This window comes from Lichenostomus cassidix, chromosome 6, assembly GCF_008360975.1.
Source record: "Lichenostomus cassidix isolate B80296 chromosome 6, HeHo_3.0, whole genome shotgun sequence".
Taxonomy (NCBI): domain Eukaryota; kingdom Metazoa; phylum Chordata; class Aves; order Passeriformes; family Meliphagidae; genus Lichenostomus; species Lichenostomus cassidix.
The window spans coordinates 19292929-19313682 of NC_139487.1; the positions used below are offsets into that span (position 1 = coordinate 19292929).

A 20754-nucleotide genomic window follows, 5' to 3' on the forward strand; every position below is an offset into this window, starting at 1 on the left:
GCTGCTTCATATAATTATTGTGCTTGAGTCAGAAGAGAAAGGATGGGCTGATCTGACCACTTGGTGATGCCAAAATTACCTTTGTTCCTAGACCCCTACCCCTGCTATGTGCTGCGATTGCCTTCCTGTGTATGGTCTCCAGTCTTTATCTGATTGGTCTCACCATGAGCTGATTCAGCTTTCCAAATTGGCAAAACAATGCAAGGCTGAGATAGCACCAGTCAGCATGGTGGAGGGGTTGACATCATGGCCCTAGGAACAGGGCAGAGGAGGTGAAGGAACAGGAGAATAGATTAGGGAGTGAGGACATAGATGAGGTTAATGAGGCCCAGGGGAGTGAGATAGTCCATTTCACCATCTGCCAGGTTAGCTCAAAAAAAGTATAGGACAAACCCACCAGAACTATGGAGAAGGTCTTGTTTGGTGACTGAAGCCTTCCCCATCTCTGCCCTGTAGAGGGTCTCAGTGGCAGAGAGGAGCCTGTAGGACACTACAGGGTTGCCATGTGAGACTTGCTCCAATGCAATTTCTCTCTCCCAAGCTGGTTGCGAGCACAAGTTGAGTGGTGCAGAGGGAACGATGAGCAGTCCCAACTGGCCTGACAAGTATCCCAGCCGGAAAGAGTGCACCTGGGACATCTCTGCAACACCTGGCCACCGAGTGAAAGTAGTGAGTAACCAGAGAGTGGGAGTATGGGGCAAGAAGCAGGCTGGGTTGTGAGGAGCTGAAGTGACTTCCCACCACTGTGTGAGTGGGAGGCTGCTGCCCTCACATCTTGTTTGGGCCAAGAGAGTGTCCTGGGAGGTTACCCTGGCTTGAAAAAGGGCAGAAGATCTCAGAGGGACACAAGGCAAAGGAGAGGCAGTTTGGAGGAGACTCCAGCAGATGACAACTGTAGAGTATTGCCCTCCGTAAACAGATGGCATAAATAGCCTCTCACCCCTACTCCTTATGAACCACTCTGTTGGGGCCATATCTGCATAAGGTGCATAGGCCATGCTCTGGTGGCTCTCACCACACCTCTCCCTCCCCAGCCCCTCTGAGGGAGAGGTGTCAGGCCTGTTTTACAACGTGGCCTGGTGTAAATGGCAGGACATGCCCAAAGCTGTGCAGATGGCCCATGTACTGGGGGAAATAATCCCTGTGCTCAGTGGAAGTAATATTGCAGAACAGCCCTTCTGGTGTGCTGGGCAGGATTTCCAGCAGGATAAATAAGTGTTATAAGGCTTGCAGTTGATAACTATTGTCATGCACCCATGCGAGGCAGCAAGGCTAAGGCAACATAGCACATTGATATGGAATTCTGAGCTTTGCCACCCTGAGACTACTCTTGCATGAAATCACATTATTCTGTTTTAGTTTGTGGGGAGAGTGGAACAGATGTACCATTTGATCTGTTTCTCTCTTGGCATTTCATCCTATGCTAAATCACATACTCAGATTTACAGATGTCTGTCTTAATTCTCCATATTGTTCCTGTAGACCTTCAATGAATTTGAGATTGAGCAGCACCAAGAATGTGCCTATGACCACCTAGAAATGTATGATGGGCCCAATAGCAAGTCACCTATCCTTGGCCGCTTCTGTGGCAGCAAGAAACCTGACCCTGTAGTGGCTTCTACCAACAAGATGTTCCTCAGGTTTTACTCTGATGCTTCTGTGCAAAGAAGAGGTTTCCAGGCAAAGCACAGCACAGGTAAGCTGGTTGCCTGCCAATACCCCAGTGCCAAAAGATGTCATCAGGTCTCACTACATTTTTTACTAGGTAAAAAGAGACACACCTTTCTCCCAAATAAGCTTAGCATAAATTTTAAGTGGTGTATATTCAGTTCCCAGACTGTTGTCAGCGCCATACAGTAAATACTAGCTCCCATATCAGCACAGATAAGCTGATTGACTGCCAGTACCCCAGTGCCAAAAGATGTCATCAAGTCTCACTACATGTTTTACTTGGTAAAAAGAGACACACCTTTCTCCCAGATAAGCTTAGCCTAAATTTTAAGAGGTTGTATATTTAGTTCCCAGACTACTGCCAGTACCATACCATAAATACCAGCTCCCATAACAGCTCAGAATTCTCTTGGCATTGGACATTCCTGCTCATGTTCTTTTATTTAAATTGGAGGTGTTTGGTTGAGCAACAGTCCGTTCTGTTCCACATCAACCAGTGGAAAAAGAGGTGATGCAATTTAGCCCATGTGTTGGCTCATCCACAGAACAGGCTCCCTTTAGATTGATTATGGTAGAATCAGAGCTGTGCTGTGGACAGGCACAGCTTGATCCTCCTATCTGTTGCGGCACAGGGGTGGGTGTGTTGTGCCAACATTCATTTATTTGAAATCCTTGCCACTGTAAACAGGTGAAACATGGCCATGCATATGACACTGGTGAAGAGGCATCTTCCTCATTGGCTGCAGGAAAACTCTCTACTGAAGCACACATTCTGCACAAACACAGGGCTACTTTTGTGCATTGTGTGGTCAAAAAAGGATTGTTTTGGTCCCCTGGTTTTTGATGTGCTTCAGCTTCCTGCTGACAAAATACTTGGGGTCAGAATTTCATCTACAGGACAAGTGCAAAGAGCAAAGCAATTGCTTTCTAAAACAATGCATTTTCCCAGAGTATGTGTCAAGAACTCCATCCTGCCAGTTTAAACTGTTCACCTACTTCAATGTGTGCTCTGAACCAAAAGAACCAAATTCCTCTAAGCTATGTGGGTCTTTGGATTCACAGGTGACTGTAGAATTCGCTGTTTTATTGTAGTTTGCTGCAGTGTTTAATTACCTTCCCTATTGCACTTAAAGCTGGAGGTTTTCTCTGCTTGTGACTGATGCAAAAGTGGGATGAGTCTTTGTTGTGAGTAAGGACTGTGAGAGACTCTTTTGTGTTCTTTTCTTTCTTCAGAGTGTGGTGGGCTCTTAAAGGCTGAAGTACAAACTAAGGAGCTATATTCCCATGCTCAGTTTGGGGATAACAACTACCCAGGTCAAGCCAACTGTGAATGGGTGATTGTAGCTGAAGATGGTTATGGGGTGGAGCTAATATTCCAGACATTCGAAATTGAGGAGGAGGCTGACTGTGGGTATGACTACATGGAGATTTACGATGGTTACGACAGCACTGCACCCCGTCTGGGACGCTTCTGTGGCTCAGGGGTAAGCCATGATGGTGGTGATTTCAGAGGGATCACTGAGGGTGGCAAGGAAGTATCCTCATACCATTTTTGGAGAGGGGCAGCTGTCACAAACTGGTGATGAGAATGCTTTGTGGCTGGGTTTTGCTTCTTTCCCTTAACACAGAGATCACAGCCATTTTATCTGATGTACAGAGTTGGCTGGAAAATCTTGCTGACTGACTGTCCCTTTTTAGGTCAGGTCATGAGACTGCCACGCTGCTATGCCCCAGCCCTGCCATGAAAGTGTTGTGTAAATGTGGGAGATAGCTTCCAAAGTCCAGTTTCATCCTCAGTTGCTTCCTGGTTGAAGCCAAGTTATGTTGTGGCCATTCTGTGGCAAGGGTGAGCAGTAGAAGGACTTAGAGCTGCTTGCAGCCTCCAAGATGGCATGCTAGCTCCTAAACTGTCATCTGCATCCCCATTAGCAGGAGGGACTCTAGCATGAATGATGGTGTGTGGTTTTTAAAATCAGAGGGTTTGTATTTGATTTCTCTAGGACTTCAGCAATGAAATGGAGAATTTAAAGAGAGGCAATCAGGGAGCAGGTGTGTGGAAGAAGTTCTCACAAACTGGGGAAATGGTCTGGAAATTAAAGGCATAGCAGCTTGGTGTGAAGAAGTTCAGGGCAGCAGGATAGTAAGCTACCTACCTGCACACTGACAAATGAAGAATGGCTGGGAAAGAGAAGCTCAAGGAGACTGTAGCAGGTCACAACAGTGTGGGACATAACCAGAGTTCTCATGTAAGATAAGTACCTGAGTTATTTGAATCCTGGGAGAGTCTCAGCTCTCCCAAAACAGGTTGCCAAACAGGTTCTGGTTTGTATTGTATCATCTCCTGAAAAGACAATGACAAATTAGAGGAAACCTGAAGACTGGAACAATATCCAGGGAGTCCAGTGAAAAAAGTAAATGGAAGAACTGGGATTTTGGAGTGGACTGGCATCAGATTTCAAACATAAAGAGCAAAGGAATATTAGGAAGGTGGATCAGGGCTGGAGGTGCTGAGCATTGAAGTCTTCATGTTTACTGGCCAATCTGTCTTCACTATGGGCTTAAACTCCAGTATCATAGCGCAGGCAGTTATTTAGTCTGCATACTTGACCACTGTGTACTGTCTTCTTTCATTTTCTGCAGCCTCTGGAAGAAATCTACTCTGCAGGAGATTCCATCATGATTCGATTCCATACAGATGACACCATCAACAAGAAAGGATTTCATGCCCGATACATAAGTACCAAATTTCAGGATGCATTGCACATGAGAAAGTAGTTTGACTGCTCCTCACAGACATTCCCCATCTGAAGATTGAGACATTTAACTGTGATCTTTGGTTTTTTGGTTGTTTTTTTTTTTTCAAAGCTTCTGTGCACTTGGCCAAAAGCAGTGTACAGTATTTTCTGTAACTAAAACTAAATCCAGTCTCAAAGATTTGCCTCTGCAATTACTAGCATGACTCTTTCTTGTTAACATACCCAGTACCAAAAAATTGTCTTCTAATCATACCTGCCAGGGCATAAACATTGTATTTTGCACAACTTGCCATGGGGCTTAGTGATGACTGAACTTGAACTGAGAATAGCCTTCTTCTGTAGCATATCTTGTTTCTTGGTGACATTTCCCAAGCACCCACATGAGCTGTCTGAACATATTTTCTGGAGCAGGTGATTTGGAAAGACAACAAGTAGAATTTCTGCAAAAGACTTTGTGAGCTACCCACTCTCCCCTATCTGCCCCAAATACTCTGTGCAATAAGAGAAGAACCAGATGGCTGTGCCTGCATCACTCTTTCTGTCCTATTTATTGTCATGCTTATTGTTGAGTGGAGAGCAAGGCAGGGGACAGGGACAGTCTCTTTAGGGCTGCTAGCTACTTGGATTCCATGGAATGAGAAGGACAGAGTGTTTGGTTTCCAGTAATTGTCATGGTATATCTTGAATGCAAGTACTTCAATAGAGTGACCAAGGGAAGGCTGGTGGCTGACACAGAAATGCTGTGGTGGGATGCAAGCATGGCTGTGTGATGGTGGCAAAGCTTAGTGACAGGAATGCTGACAGCATGCTCCAGTTACACCACCACACAAGGCAGCTCAGTGGGCTGTGGCAGCAGCTCAGGCCTATCTTAAATAAGGAATCTCTCCTTCCTCACTCCACCCATGCCTGCTTTCTCGGCCTTCTTTATGCTGCTTCCTTTCCTACTACCACTTCCCTGTGAGCCCTTCCTTTTCACAGCTGAGCTGCTCTCCCCAGGGCTCCCCACAACAATCTAGGAGTGCTCTTGCAACTTCAGCTGGCCAGAACATCTCACCAAAGGAAATGCTGGGGCAGGGGCAGTCAGGTTATCCCTGAGGCAGAGGGACACAGGCCATGCTACAGGTCAGCTCTGGTGTTCTCTGGTAACTGTCAAACCATGTGCAAGCTACAGGCATGGGACTAGGAAGGGAAGAGCTCTTCTGGTTTCTGCTTCCTCCCTGTTCATCACTGGTGCATGGCCCAGTCTCTTAACTTCATGGCAAGGGTGCAAGTGAGATGGTGACTTAGAATACTTAGATCTGTAAGGCTCAGACATGTTCTTGTTTGCTCGTGAAAGCTACCCAGCCACAGGCTTGAAGAATTAACAGGTAGTTTGGTGCTTCTTTCAGGAAAAAATAAGGAAAAGTGTGCTTTTGGGGAAACCACTGTAATTGAGCAGGTGATAGAGGAGGAAAAAAAAAACTTTAGTCTGAATGTTTCATGAAGGCACTCATGGGCAATTATGACCTAAAAGCTGAGGTATGTTAGCTTTAATAAAGTATTTATAATCCAAGGATTACTATGTTTACATAACTATTGTGCTGTCAGGCTCCGGAGCGACACCTCCTCTCTGGTGTATGACTGTGGAGAAGTGTGGGGCTGGTGCCACTGTCAGGCACAAACAATGTTCCTGGAGATGAGGGCATTTTCAGATGAGTAATAAATAGACCCAGCCCTCTCCAGAAATCTTTGAATAGAATATGGTCCAAGTATTGTGAATACTAGGAGAAGCAAATGCATGAAAATATTTTCTTGCTTAGAACAAGAAAAGTAAAGTAATTTATACACAAACACAGAGGATTATATGTATATAAAATGTGCATGTAGAAGACCAGTAGTCAAAGCCTTAATAAGTGTAATGTGAACAATACGGTACCATGGACTATAGCTTTATTGCAGGCTGTATAAAATCATGTTATCTGTGTTTTGGTTTTGGTTTTTGGTTTGTTTTATTTTAGCTCTGTTTTGTTTCTCTTTTCAAATTTTGTGGCCTTTTTACAGGCAAGACCTCTGTTCTCAAGGTGTTGACCATGCAGGTCTGGGGAAGTGAGCTCTGCTAGATGGGATGTGTGTTTGTCCTTCTCTTCCTTGCTCCAGTTCAAACAAAATTTCAGTGACTCAGGTGTGGAAATAAAAGCACGACATAAATCCCTGGGAAACAGAAGCAAAGTTTTAGGTGACAAGCAGCAGTTCAAGTTTCCTGACCCTCTAGTGGCAGCAATGGCTCTAGGGAAAAGTGACTGTAGCAGCTTCCCATGTACTTTAAGATCTTTATTTCACATTCTGCTAATTTCTTATCTACCCCAGACTTGTTTGTTGCAGATGCTTGCAATATGGTTTGACAGATCTACTACACTTGTTAGTGTTCATCCAGGTGATCATCTTTTGTGACAGTGTGTTCACAAATGTTGTACTGTGCATTTCAACCAATGATCTATGTAGAATATTTCTGCTGTACTGACTGGACTTAACAGTCAATAATTCTAAATGTGTGAAGTTTTCTTTAAAAAAATGTCAAACCGTCTTATGTGTCAATATGTATTCTGGTCATTGTGTGGTTCTACATTTCACTAGCTAAAAAAATTTTTAAAGGGGGAGCAGAAGAGGCTGTGGGGACAATCACAAATGTACCTGTGCCCACAATGAGTCTCTGCTTTCATTAAAGACTGTGGATTCAGTTGCACATTCTGTTGTATACATGCATTTTCCACTTCCTCAAGGGGTGGAAATTTCTCACTACATTCCTTGTTCTGCCAACTGTTGTGTCTACTGCTAATACCAGTAGCAGTACTGGTACTGCCAGCTATTCCCAGGACTACTGGTAATACCAGGATGGAACTTTCATGTGGGCCTTTAGGTTTTTATTGGCTTTTGCAATCAAGGGAGCATTTAGAAAGTGGAGCAGAGAAACAAGTTGGCCAGACAAAGGGCTACATCTTTCCATGTGTTGCTCACACTTCAGTGTGCTGACATGCAGATCTGCAGTGATAAATATTAGGGAGCTGGGAATTAGTCCATAAGTATGTTTCAAAGGACTAGGCTCATTTGCTGCACTACAGACTATGGCCTTCAGCAGCAGTCCCAAAGACCAGAGACATGAAACTCCTGTGCAAAGGACAGCAGGATGAGACAGATGTTCCTTACTGCAAACTTGTGGTCTGCATTCAATGGCAGCAAAATGCTGGTAAGGCAGCACCTAAAATGCTTTTCTTTCTCTTTCTGTCCACTACTTTATGTCTACTGTGCTTGCTAACAACCATGTCTGTGTTCTTTCCCCAACACACACTTAGTTCATTTATGTCTCACTACCCAGAACATTCCCTGTGGTGTGTCACAGCTACCTAAACCTTCATGGTGTCTGAATTTCCTTGCAGCTGTTCCCAAAAGCAAAGGAGCAATGGAAATGAAGTAAGGAATAAGCAACCCCAAGTAACCTCCTGCACCAGAGTACCAAGGCACACTGTGACCCAGTGGCAGAACTTCCTTCAGACAAAAAATGATGCTTCAGACCAGAGAGGCTCATTGGTCTCAGCATCAAGCCAGCAGAAATCTTCCACTTTGTCCTGGCATTTCCAGCAAATGCTCTGGCAGACAAGGTGCTAGCCTTAGAAAGCAGAAGCAGGATTCCCCTCTGTGCCTCATGTTAAGTGCGCCCTTAGATCCAGAAGCTACCTTATTTGCCATGCAGCTGGTAGAGAAGAGATGGAGACTCCAGTGCCCTGAAGCCCAGCTTCTCAGGTACATGTCAGAGCCTGGATGTACTGCGACCCATCCAGTTTGTTTGAGTCAGCCCAAGAGAAATGCCATCATATCTTCCTCTTTGCAGGTCCTGCAGGTATTAGCAGGAAGAGAAGCTTATCATAAAAGGAGCACTGATCCTGGCATTGGGAGTAACATCCCTGCTGTTACTGCATGCAGGGATTTTTCATGGAGAAGAGTGAAATGGTGAGTGGGAGTTAGTTGGGTGAGTAGTGGGGGGAGGTTAGAAAACAGAAGAGGTGAGGCCACTGGACCACCCATCTATTGGTTGAAAAGCTCTCTGGGAGTGTTTGACCCTCCTGTTTTCTGCCCCAACCAGATAAATCAAATTCACTCTTTCATTAGCTTTGCATTTCCTTATGATGCAACAGACATTTTCAGATAGCTGCTTGGATTTTAGCATCTACCTCAAACTTTCAGTCCTGGAGGTACTGCCTGGTCTTAGGGCAGCTGGAGCAAAGAGGAGGCTGGTGTCCTAGATTATGAAGCAGCCCTCTGCATGGTCATTCTCATGGGCAGCTGTCAAGTGGACCCTGTCATTGCTTCCAAATGAAACAGCATTTTCACATCCAGCTTAGAACACATTGGATATTATCCCAAGTACTATCCCATGTGGTTATGTATTCCCTGAGTATATCCTGCATTCTGGAGCTGTTTAGTAACAGAACATTTTCTCACTGCTCTGTGCTTCTCATGCACTTATTTGTGAATTGTTGATAGATGTTGTTTGTCACTGTTTTGTTCATTGCCTCTGATGAATCCACATCCCAGTGGGCAGGAAGGGCATGAATATGAATCATCACCTCTGAGACTTCAGATGTAAGCCATTTTTTAACTTGTTCTCAACACAGCACACATGCTGCTGAATTCCTGATTGCAGGGCTGGCTTTAAGGGTGGCTTTAGACTAATCAAACGCTCAAGATAATCTCCTCCCCATACATGCCTGGGTCTCATACATGCCTGCTGCTTCTGGTTGCATGTCTGTCCATTTGATGCAATCCCAGATAAGCAGTCAGTGATGGTTTACCATTGTTTTAGAGTACCCAGGCATTAGAGCAGCAGACTTGGTGGGGAAAAAATGGAGTGACAAGGAGGGATGGACCTAAGATGTGGGCAAAATAATGCAAAACATTTCCAAAGGCAGGTAGAAATTCTTGCACACTGTTTTCTCTGCCGTACTCACATGGTCTCTAAATGCCTTGTGACACTCACAGAAATTATATTTTCCCTCTGGGGAATATGACCATGGTACAGGGGACAACAAATATCTATATAAATTAAGTGTAAGACAAACACAACAAACAGACCATCCAAACACACCCAAAGCCCATGGGCATAAAGAAGCCCAGAAGAAATTCATCTATGTAATGGAATATTTTTATGAAAATCACCTAGCCTCTTAGTGAAAGAAATGCAACAAATTGTAGCTGGGGCAAGAAATAAGAGACATTACCCTTTTCCCAAATTAATTCATTTTAATAATATCTAAATCCCTACAGTAATAATGATGGTAGAAAAGAGCAGCCCAAGAGCTGGTTGCAGTCTCCAATGATCAGGTAACTGATCTCCTTGCTTCAGCCTGCACAAAGCATGAATGCATTCTTTTCATTTGGCAGAAAGTCCCCAGGCTACAGGATGCCCTTTCCCTCCAGCACCGTGAGGTGAGACTTCCAGGCTGGTACTGTGCTGTGACTGCTCTGCAGCTCCTTGCAAGCAGCAGCAGTGAGCACAGTGAATGACAAAGGCAGAGTCCTTGCCCAGGAGGGACAGCCCTTCCCCTAGGGAACAGGCCACAGGTGCTGCAGATCTACTCTGCAGCGCAAGAGCAGATGTGGGCACTGCCCCAACCCAAATTTAATAACAACTCAAATCTTCATAAAAAGATTTTTATTTATTGGCTCATTAATGTACTATCCATTTGCAAAGCATGGTCTTGGTGGGACATGTGCTGTGGCAGCAGCCACAGGAGCTGTGTTGGTGAAAAAACCAACTGTTTATGAAACCACTGCACTCAGTGATTCTATGGCAGAACATGAGTGCAGGAGGCTGCAGCATCACCCACGGCCTCCTGTGGTGAGGTGGAGTTCTGTGAGGCTTTAGAGGTCTCTACTTTGTGCATATATATGTGTTTGGACTGCCTTCCTGAAGGCCTGTGACAGGTGGGCCAATGTTTCTGCTGTTAATTTTGGTAAAGGAGATGTCAAGGAATAGCTAGGCTCAGGCCACTGTGGAGAGTTGTTCCATGCTTTTCAGCGAGGGGTAGCACAGAGCTGGTAGGCAGGAGGCAAATTGCTTGTTCCACTCAGTGTTGGGGTTATGTCGAGGTCCTGGGGGTTGACAACAGACTTCAAGGTAAAGTTCTGCAAGATGATGGCTATGAGTAAGAATATTTCCATTCGTGCCAAGGCCTCTCCAGGGCATATTCGTTTTCCTGAAAGTGAAAGCAGCAAATAGAACTCAACAAGTGTTTCTGAGTAGAGCAGAGGTTGTACAAAGCAGCTGTGTTGGACAGCTTTGTTTAGTACACGCAACCCTAGCAGTAAGATGACTGTCAGAATTACTAAGGACATTTTCAAGAGAAGAATTTGTTGGCAAAAGACACTTGACAGTTTGGATGGGTGTGTGAAGGAAGAACAGGAGAAGACTTGACCCTGGAGGGAACATCACAGGAGTGAAGAGGAGAGAGAGCAGGGTGACCTAAAGCACAGGTGAGAAAGTGGAAGGTTGAATTTGTTGGTAGGTGAATGGTTGCATGTAGCCTAAGAGGAGCCTACTTAAAAGGTGCTGGGGAAAAGTGGAGCTACCACAAAAAGATTCCTTCAGGACAACTTGGGTGGTTGTGTGGGAATGGGTATTTTAGAAAGTGTCAGTGGATCCTATTCATGTCATTACATTGACAACTCCTAGTAGGAGACTGGAGAAGCCATCAGACCAGATGAAGATGGGAGATGCCACTGGAGATGGGAGTAGCAGGGAGGAGTTATGCAGAGAGCAGTGAGCCTGAGAAAGCACCAGTGGGACTGTGTTGGAAGAGGCAGTGTGTGTTGTAGGGAAAGGCAGGGTAATCAGCACAGGAGGAGGCTGGCAGAGAAAGGAAAAGAGCAAATCTGTGCTTTACCTGCTGAGAAGGGCATGAAGAAGTCACTCTTCCTAAAGGTGCCATCCTTGTTCAAGAAATGTTCAGGGTTGAACTCATGTGGGTTTGGAAACTCTTTACTGTCATGGAGGACAGAACTGAGGATGGGGAAAATCGTGGTGCCCTGAAGTAAGAGAAGTAGAGCAGAACATGAAAGGCAGGCCAATCAGATCACTCAATCTGACTGCCTGCAAGGCTGAAATTGAGTTTCCCTGTATTATCTTACCAGTGCTTTTGGTTTCCTTTTGGGGACACTACTTTGGAAGAGGTAGCTTTAGGGCAACCCTACTGAATGGCAGAGCAGTGACAGTTGTTGGCTGCTCTTCCTGAATGCTCCCTCTCACCTCCAGAACATTTACATGCACCTTGCTCTGGTCATCACGGGGCAGTCCACCTAATTCTTCTCTTTCTTGGTGTGTCACAATAATGACCTTGTAGACACACCATGTCCCTTCTTTTCTGTGAGCCCCAAATAGCAAAGGCATGCAAGATTGTGGAAATGAAGCTCAATTCCCCTCTCCTGACAAATTTTTCCTGCTGTAATCCTCTTCCCCCTTTGTGACCAGCCATGGACAGGGGCTGGAGCAATCAGCAGCAATGACCCAAGAGGTCTCTGCTGGAAGCTGAGCAGTTCTCAGAGTCCTGCCTTATGATTTTACACAGACAGCTGGAAATCACATCACCAACAGCCCATGTGCTGCTGTCTCCCAGCTGCCCACAGTCACCCAGAAGAGCAACAAGCCCTGCTGCAGCAGGCAAGGCTGAGGCATGGGCTGCTCTAGCCCACCAGCCTGCCTCTGGCAGTGGCCAGCAGAGCCTGCCTCAGGAAGTGTGCTAGAACAGAGCAAACGGGTTTGGCTTGTTCCATTGAATGCAAGCATACCCGACAGCATTTTGTGGCTCTGGGTCTTTCTGTGCTCAATAACCAGCAACTGACTTTGCTCCTGAGCATGTGCACAAGCTGTCTGGGATGGTGGTGAAGAGCTGCTCAACTTTGCTGCTTTTTGTGTGAAGAGTCACTGCTCTGGGTTTTTGTGAGCCCTATTGTGCTTCTGCAAATAGGTAAAGCTGCAGAGCAAGGGAACAAAGGTGTTGGTCTGAGCTCCTGTTCTAGTCTTGGCTCATGAAGCATCAACAAGGGAGTGCAAATGAGCTACAGCTGCCTGAGGATAAAGTCCTCACTAAGGGCTGGATGAAAACAAGGTCAGGCCACAACAGTTATAACCTGTGGCTTGTAACTGACAGCCTAAGAACTGCTGAACTTGAGGCAGTTTGCCCACTAACCTTAGGAATGACATAGCCTCTGAAGCTGGTGTCTTTGGTCACAGTGTGAGGGAGAGCCAGAGGGACAAGAGAGATGAAGCGCTGGATTTCATGGACCACAGCATCAGTGTAGGGCATCTTGGTCCGGTCAGCCACACAAGGTTTCCTTGATCGTCCTACTACCTGGTCAATCTCTTCTTGAACTTTCTCTGTTATGAGAGACACAAACCATCAAATGGGGAAGTCAATCCAAATCTACAGAAACAGATTGCTGTAAGCTGTTTACAATTCAGAGATGGGAGCAACATTCATGTTGATGTTGATGTTGACTAGACCACAGCTCCACTCCTGCACATGCAAAGAAAATTCTCCTGTTGACTTGTCTAAATGGGATTACTGGGAGATAAAGATTTGGATACAGTCACATCCCACAGTAAGAGAGAAGGAGATAGAGAAAAAGGGGGAGAGAGAGGAGGGGGAAATTTGGGAGAAAGGGTATTGTGTCAGGCATGTTCCCAGTCTAGGGAAAAAAGCTAGAGAGGGAGAGGTCACAAACTGGTACCTTGTATCTTTGGGTATTTGAGAAGAAGCAGCAGCCCATATCGTATGGTGGTGCTTGTTGTCTCAGTTCCAGCAATGAACAAATCAAAGGCACTTGTTACCAGGTTCTTCAAGTGGAAACTGGAATTGGGATGGTCTTTCTCCTAAGGAAAGGGAGTTGTTGTTTCTCTGGCTGAGCTGAGAAAAGTAGCCCTTTCTCAGGTCCTTCCTGGCCTTCCTTTTCTCCTAGAGCTGTTGCATTTTTCTGCTGAGGTGCAGCAGCCATCTGGGGCATTGCAATGCTACCTTGAGCAGTAAACTCAGTCCCAGAACAACCTTCTTTTGAGCTGTGCACTGAATGGTACTCAGCTGCTTGTTTGCTGTGTCCACAGCTATCCAGTGAAAGAACTGCAAGACCAGACTGGAAAAGCCTCTGTGCTTTGGTGAGAGCAGATGAAGCTCTCCCTCTCCAAGCAGCTGCAGGTATTGGTGGCTGCTGAGTACGCAGACCCAGAGCTATAAGCTCTAATACAGGCAACATCTGGGCTGTTGTTGCTGCCTTCCCATTGCACAGCTGACTGGGAAGGCTTTGTCCCAATGGCTGTGCTGCTTAGGAGAGGGAAGGACTTGGCATAGGTAGTTTTGGGGATGAGCTGGAGCCATCTGTGTCCTTACCTCCTGCATTTTGCTGAGGAAACAGTCGATGAAATCCTGTGGGGAGTTGGGATCTAGAGAGGCTTCGTGCAACTTCACCTCCTCTGCTACAAAGGCTTTTAGAGCATCAAATTCAGCAAATATTTTGTTGTGTGGACCAGGCAAGTAATCCAAGATATTTGAGAACATCTGGTAGAACTGGAAGGAAAGAAACAGGAAGGTCCCTATTATGAGATTTGGCCCATCCTTTGATATTAGCAAAAAGCCAGGGAAAGACACAACCCTGTCATCTGAGGAAAGCAGAATGACCGAGAGGCTGGGCAGTCTGACAGGGCTTGCTTAGTACCTATAGGAAGCTTAGAAGTGGAGAAGAATGGTGTCCCTGTCTATTGGGAAGCTGCACTTAGCTGGCAAAGCCAATTCCAGCTTTGGTGAAGGAGTTTCTTGCTCTTGAATGAAATCTCTTCTGGGCAGCAGAGCATTGATGGGGTCCTAATTAGAAGACTGAAATGGAACTGCATTGTGAAGGAGGCCTCTTGCTCCTGTGGGAGAATGTTGCCACTGTGAAATGCCTGCTGGAACATACCTGTCCCCAGCTGGAGTTCATCATCTCAAAGATGATGTTCATGTTGTTCATCAGAGCCAGGAACTTCTTATCTTTATAGTCATATCGTTTTCCAAAGACAATGGAGCATATGACATTGGAGACAGAACAGCTCAGCATGTGGGTTGGGTCAAAAGATTTTCCTGTGATTTCAGAAAAGTTAAAGACTATAAAAAAACCAGCAAAAAATGATGTATGTCTATTTATGGCTACTGTGGGTCACGTGTACTCTGGTTGTTAGTGGAAATATCAGGTCACAGTCTCTGAGTGATGTCTCTGTTGAGCAGCTAGCAGAGTAATGAATGCATCGGTTCTCAGTGGCAAGAAGGAATGACCTTTATTGTTTTGATTTCCTCACATATATAGAGTTCTCAAAAGTCACCCAGATTGGTCAGTCAGAAGCCTTCCCCCAGGCCTGATTGGCCAGGCCTGCACTGCCCAAGTTCTGGGACACTGTTCCAATAACATCCAAACTTTATCTTTATTTATAAAACACAAGAAAATTTCTCATGGGAAAAACCTGTGCTAGCCACAGAGTGACACAAAAGGTTCCTCCAAACACAACACAACATGATCACAAAATTATTTACAGATTTGTAATGAGGGGCAGCTGCTGCATGGACCAAATCTGTAGGAACTTCATTCCTTGCTAAAGGTGTGAATGCTCTCTTAATAGAGCCTACTTTTTTCAAACCTAATATATATTAAAAATGGACTGTACCCTTTGTTTTGTTGATCTCTTCCAGCAAGTAGTCAGATTCCTCCTGTATCCTCTCTTCAATGCTCCTCTTCCCCATTCCAAAGTTCCGCAGAGTGGTGAGGGAAAACCGCCGGACTTGTAACCAGGGCTCATTGTTGCTAAAAATAATCCCTGCAGAGGAAGAGGGAAGAGGGAAGACCTGGCTTGGGCATGCTGGGTGTGAGATGTACAGTGGCTCATGGTGACAATGAATCCTGTCCTTGGGGAGCATTGACACAGTAGAGTCACAGCATACTGTGGTTTGAATGCAATCTCTGGAGATTTTGTAGTCCAACTGCCTGCTTTTGACCTTCTCCACTACATACCAAACATCCTTGTGAATAATTTGTCACTCACCCACACACAATTTCCCTTGCTGCAGCTGGTGGCTGCTGCCCCTTGCCCTTTCCCTGCCCATCTTTGAGAACAATCTGGTTCCACTTCTCTGCTACCTCAACCCCTTTGCATGGTGGAAGTCAGCAGTTACAGCCCTCTCTGGCTTCCCCTCTCCAGGTGGGATGCACCCACCCCTTGCACTCTTCCCTCATGCGTGGCACACTCCAGCTCTAATCTGCTGAATGCATCCTCAGCCCTTCCCTTCTCCTCAGAAGGAGTTCAGCCAGCAAACATACCTAATCCATTGTTACCCCTGTCTCCTATTGGCATGTGTCCTCTGGCAGCAAACTCGTCTGCACGATCAACCAAGGCTTCTTTCACCACATCATGTCCATGCAACACCACCACAGGGTCAGAGCCCAGGTGCACTGTGAACACTGGTCCATACTCTTCACTGAGCTGTAAAAATGTGAGAGAGAACATGGCCATGGAGCAAATCAGTTATAAGAGTGGAAAAGTCTTCTTCCTGATTCTTCAAACTGCAGGCAGTTAGCCTCACACACAGGTAACATCAAGCTTTTCTCCTCTCATGACAAATGTGGGTGTGGAGATGGGTTCCAGTTATCAGGCCCTGAACAACATGGCAACAGCAAGGAGGGGCAGCCTCTGCAATCCCCATGGCTTTTCTGCTCCTATGGAATGGCAAGTCATGGATCTATAGCCACAAGTATTCCCCATGCACAGGTCCCACGCATTTCTCAGTGACAGCAGAAAGAGAGAAGAAGTGGCCTTACCTTCTCAAGGGTTTTGGCTAAATTACTTGGTTTCACCTGCATCAGGTTACCTAGAATGGGTAGGGGAGATGGTCCTGGGGGCATCTTCCCCTTTCCAGACCTTCCTTTCCATGCTGCAAAAGAGAGCAGGCAAGCAATGCAAACCAGGAGGACAACAGTGGCTGCTCCCAGGAGCTCCATTTGCTTCTGTGGCTCAGGAGGGAGTGACTCTGCATGCCAGAATCTGAGTTTATATACCAAAAGGCTATGTTGGCTCAAGAGCAGGTTTTTTGTGATGTGGCTGAGTCAATCAGGGTTACTAGTCAATCATTTTTCAGATTGCCCTGTGTTACGTAACTTAGATTTTTATTGGTATTAATTAGTCATTGAAGACACACCTTATCTCAAACAACTGTAGATGCCAATCGAGATTTAGGAATCTTTAATATGCTCATAAGACCTGTTTTGTTTCACCTAGAATAAATAGTTAAAGAGATCATGCTAGGGGCACACTCTCCTGCTGAGGCACTCACAGGAAATCACTGTCAGAAGAGCATCTTCCAAGTACTTCAATGCCATTTGGGTTTTCTGTTCTTCAGTACTGGTTGTGCAAGCTTTCAGAGGCATGAGCCATCCTTCATTGTTCCTGTAATGTTCCTGACATTATTAGCAGGGTTCTATCTGCAGGTGATTAGCCAAAGGACATAGAGATGTGTTTTCCTCAGTGCACAGTAACTGCCTCAGTCACTCTCCCTAGGGATTTCTGGCCTCACTGAAGAGGAAAGTATAACATGTCCTTTTAGCAAGAGCCGAAAGGTCTCCAGAGATGGCAACAGACAAGAAAGGACTTGGTGGGTGAGATAAAACGAAGATGTAATAAAAGAGGATGAGACCTTGAGGCTCTGGTCTCTTCAAGGTGTCCTTGAGGAGAAAAAGAGAAAAACAGTCAGAGAAGACAGAAATCCAGAACCTGAGAGAGTCTGTGGGGAATGGCTTCTGTCATGGTTTGACCCTGGGCAGATGCCAGGCATCTATGTCATCTGCTCTCTCTGCTCTCCCCTGCCACAGCTGTGCAGAATAGGGACGAAAAGCTAACACACACACAGGACTCATGATGTGAGATAAGGTCTCAGTGGGAGGACACACTAAGAAGGGGAAGAACAGGCTGAAAACTTAAAGTTGCAAGGTGATTTGTTAACGTAATAGAGTTGGAGGATAAATGAGAAGTAAAACCAAAACTCTTAAGACACCATTTCTTCACTCACCCCACTCCCTCTTAAGACATCATTTCTCCACTCACTCACCTCCCTCCTTCCAACTAACAGCTTGGGAAAGGGCAGGGTATGGTGTTTTTTCTTGGTCAATCTATCACTAAAATTTCTTCCGCTACAAACACCATTTCTGTGTTCACCCCCTTCTCTTTTGAGACACCATTTCTCCACTCACCCCCTGTCTCCTTCCTACCAACAGCACGGGGTGGGTTGGGGGGGCCCATCTCCACTGTCCTTGGCATCTCCATGTTGTTTTCCCCTCATATATTCTCACCTCCTCCTCCTCCTCTGGCTAAAAAGAAATGCATGCTCATATTGTTTTGATTTCTTCTTAAATATGTTATCACAGAGGAGTAACTAGCACCTCTAATTGGCCCCGGCTTGGCCAGCAGCATGTCCATCACCTTGAGAGCCATGAGAGATTGGCTCTGCTGGACATGGTGAAAACTTCCAGAACCTGCACCAGGACACACAGAAGCCATTTTTGTGCCCCTCCCCACCCACTAGCAAAATTGGACTAGTAAAACTAACTCATGAACACGGGGGTGCGTTTTCTCCCAGGCATTCAACCACTTCTTCAGGCCTACCACAACAGATTTTGAAGGGTTTTAATTTCTCCTAGATAATAAAGATGCTTTGCTGATGTTCTGGGCTATGCAAAACTAACACAGCTTCCCAAGCTGGGGCAGGGATGCACTTGTCCAAGGCTGGGTGTAGGTTATTGCAACCTGGCAACAAGTCCTTGCCCTTGCAATTCCCAAAGAAGCTCAGCCACTCTACTGCTGGAAGCTGGCATGTACAAGTTCTTGTGTTGTTGATGTCTGACTCCACAATGAGAAACTGCTGCCCTGGAACTTCCTGAGGCGCTCTGGAGTATGCTGTATTGCAAGGGCTTAAAAAAGAACTTGAGGCTTCCTGCCCAGGTGACTCCAGGGCCTTTGTACCTGCAGTGTCCCGAGAGCAGTGGTGATGTTTGGTAGAAAGGAGCCTCAGGCTGTGCTCAGCTTATTCAGTCTGGCCTTATCCCTCTGTCTCTCCTGAGCTAAAGCACATTTGCAGGCAAAACTGATCAGAAGGTGTTGCAAGGATAGGGGATGTGGGACTTGGTGGGAATTAACAAGAGGCCTGGATGAACTGAGTGTTTTGATTGGAGTGTGCTCTGTTTGCTGTACAGCAGTGTGTTAGTGTGAGTTTGCTTTCACTCAGAGGAGCTAGTGAGGGGCTCCATGGCTTGCAAGAGGTTCTCTACCTTCCCCACAGAAGGGAGTTCTAAGTCATCCTTGTTCTCTTGCACTGGTACAGTAATTTTCCAGTTGTTCTTTTTAAATCTCATTTTAATTCTGAAAGAAAATGAATTGCCAACAACTTTTGGCTAGTAGCTGATCAGCTGGCCAATTTCCTGCATCAGCTCAGATGTTGCCAGGGCAGCTCATGGTAGTTCATGTAGCTTTATGGACTTTCACCTGATGAAAGTAAAGTTCACAAGAGTTTGCATTGCCACATGAAGTAGCTGCCAGCTACCAGTGTTCATGACCTTGCCACCTTGTCTGCAAACATCCCTCATTGATCAGACTAGTCACCCACAGAGATGTTTGCTTCACCTGCCTTCATCCTCTGCATGTCCTTCCTCTCTGTTGGTGTCTTGGGTGCTACCTAAACTGGTGCTTACAGCCCAGTTACTGTAATGCATGAGAACTATCAAATGGGCAAGGAAGAGATTTGTGAGGAAGAGAGACTGCCTCTTTGATCTCAGCCAGGCTGCTTTCCACTTTCCATAACAACTTCTTTCAAACAAAGCATTTCATTTTGCTGAATTTCACGTTCATTTGAAGTGCCTTCCATCCCTACATGATCCAGCACAGCTGTCCAGTGTCTGTGTAGGGACTAGGAAAGGGCAATTACCTGAAACCATCCTCAGCACAGGTACACCTTGGTGGCTCTACAGCACTCCTGGGGTTGTTTCACATAGAATTATTCTTCAAGTCCATGTAGACACTTTTCACCATTGCTTTCTTTCAGATACTTTTGTGTGACTTCTTGTGTCAGCAACCTTTTTAGCTTGGTTCTACAGTTCAGTTCAAGGTGTTGGGCAGTGCTGTACATAGTGGCTTAGACACCTGCAGGTGAAGGGAAGCTGCTCTGTGCAGGAGGGTGCTGCTGGCTGGGAATGAAGGAGCTGAGGAAAAGCAGCCCTGAGGCAAGCAGGAACTGTCATTTGAGGCTGTTGTGTAGTGCTGCTACTGAATGCAGATTTTCAGCAAGAAACCCCAATGCTGAGCATCAGCACCCTTTGTCCCCAGTGCCTTCATTGTTTCTTCTTGGGAGTGCTGTGTGTGCAGCCTGTCTGTGGAAGCAAAGCCCAGCAATAGCCCCTAACACAGGGCTGCTCAAAATTAACACATATGTTTTGCCATTTCTGAACTTTCCAAAGGCTCTCCTCACCCTCTAGATCTCTGAAAGCAGTACCTGCTTCCAAAGAGCAAAGCAGCTTCATAGCCAAAGCTAAAGAAGTTCTTTAAAACTTGGAGGTAGCAATTCCTTTCTTGACAAGCTATGCTCACCTGAAACCCTAAAGCTGTGGCAGATGCTATCCTACAAGGCAGGTGCTCATTATTAAAGTATCTGAAAATAATCATCATAATAATCATGCTTTAATTAAATTTCTTTTGCTTGTCTTACAATGGATCCTGGAGTGGAGACCTATACAGTATATTATGAATTATGAATACATTTATTTATGAAAATGCATGAATATATTTCATAGGATGCTGTAATATACAAGCACTCTTTCTTATCCTCATTGAAAAAAAAAAGCCAGAACACCCAACAACCCTATAAAAAGAAGAGAGGTGGTTGTAGAGAATACCATTTCAGGATGCTATGTCTGAAAGAAAGGAGCAGCCCAAGAGCTTGTTGCAGTCTCCAATGCTCAGGTTACTGATCTCCCTGCAACAGCCTGCAAAAAGTATGAATGCATTCTTTTCATTTGGCAGAAAGTCCACAGGCTACAGGACTCCCTTTCCCTCTAGCACCATTAGCCTTCCAGGCTGGTACTGTGCTGTGACTGCTCTGCAGCTCCTTGCAAGCAGCAGCAGTGAGCACAGTGGATGACAAAGGCAGGGTCCTTGCCCAGGAGGGACAGCCCTTCCCCCAGGGCGCTGGCCACAGGTGCTGCAGATCTACTCTGCAGCACAAGAGCAGATGTGGGCACT

General features: G+C 45.8%; 2 protein-coding genes across 2 annotated transcripts in view; one reads left to right on the forward strand and one right to left on the reverse strand.

Moving 5' to 3' along the window:
- The window catches only part of TLL2 (tolloid like 2), an 84783-nt gene extending 77634 nt beyond the window's left edge, over positions 1-7149 (forward strand). Inside the window, exons 18-21 of the mRNA XM_085065453.1 lie at positions 542-669; positions 1483-1696; positions 2905-3155; positions 4312-7149. Coding sequence (XP_084921579.1) covers positions 542-669; positions 1483-1696; positions 2905-3155; positions 4312-4446 — 728 coding nt within the window. The 3' untranslated portion in view covers positions 4447-7149. The remainder of the gene's footprint in view (positions 1-541; positions 670-1482; positions 1697-2904; positions 3156-4311) is intronic.
- Positions 7150-9681: 2532 nt separating this feature from the next.
- LOC146435419 (cytochrome P450 2C19-like) lies at positions 9682-16507 on the reverse strand. Its single transcript, XM_085065454.1, has 9 exons — positions 16293-16507; positions 15795-15957; positions 15145-15294; positions 14406-14566; positions 13841-14017; positions 13188-13329; positions 12647-12834; positions 11345-11486; positions 9682-10657 (listed from the first exon to the last, which is right to left on the reverse strand). Exons 1-9 carry the CDS (start codon positions 16470-16472, stop codon positions 10476-10478), a joined length of 1485 nt encoding a protein of 494 aa, XP_084921580.1. The 5' UTR covers positions 16473-16507; the 3' UTR covers positions 9682-10475.
- Positions 16508-20754: the final 4247 nt, after the last annotated feature.

Bases quoted from the DNA above. Each gene is read 5' to 3' on its own strand.
- LOC146435419 (XM_085065454.1), bottom strand. From the start codon at position 16,472: ATGGAGCTCCTGGGAGCAGCCACTGTTGTCCTCCTGGTTTGCATTGCT. The intron at 15,295-15,794 runs GTATGTTTGCTG...CTTCCTCTGCAG, and splicing joins CAGGGGTAACAATGGATTAG to GGATTATTTTTAGCAACAAT. The intron at 14,018-14,405 runs GTATGTTCCAGC...CTTTCCTTCCAG, and splicing joins TGAACTCCAGCTGGGGACAG to TTCTACCAGATGTTCTCAAA.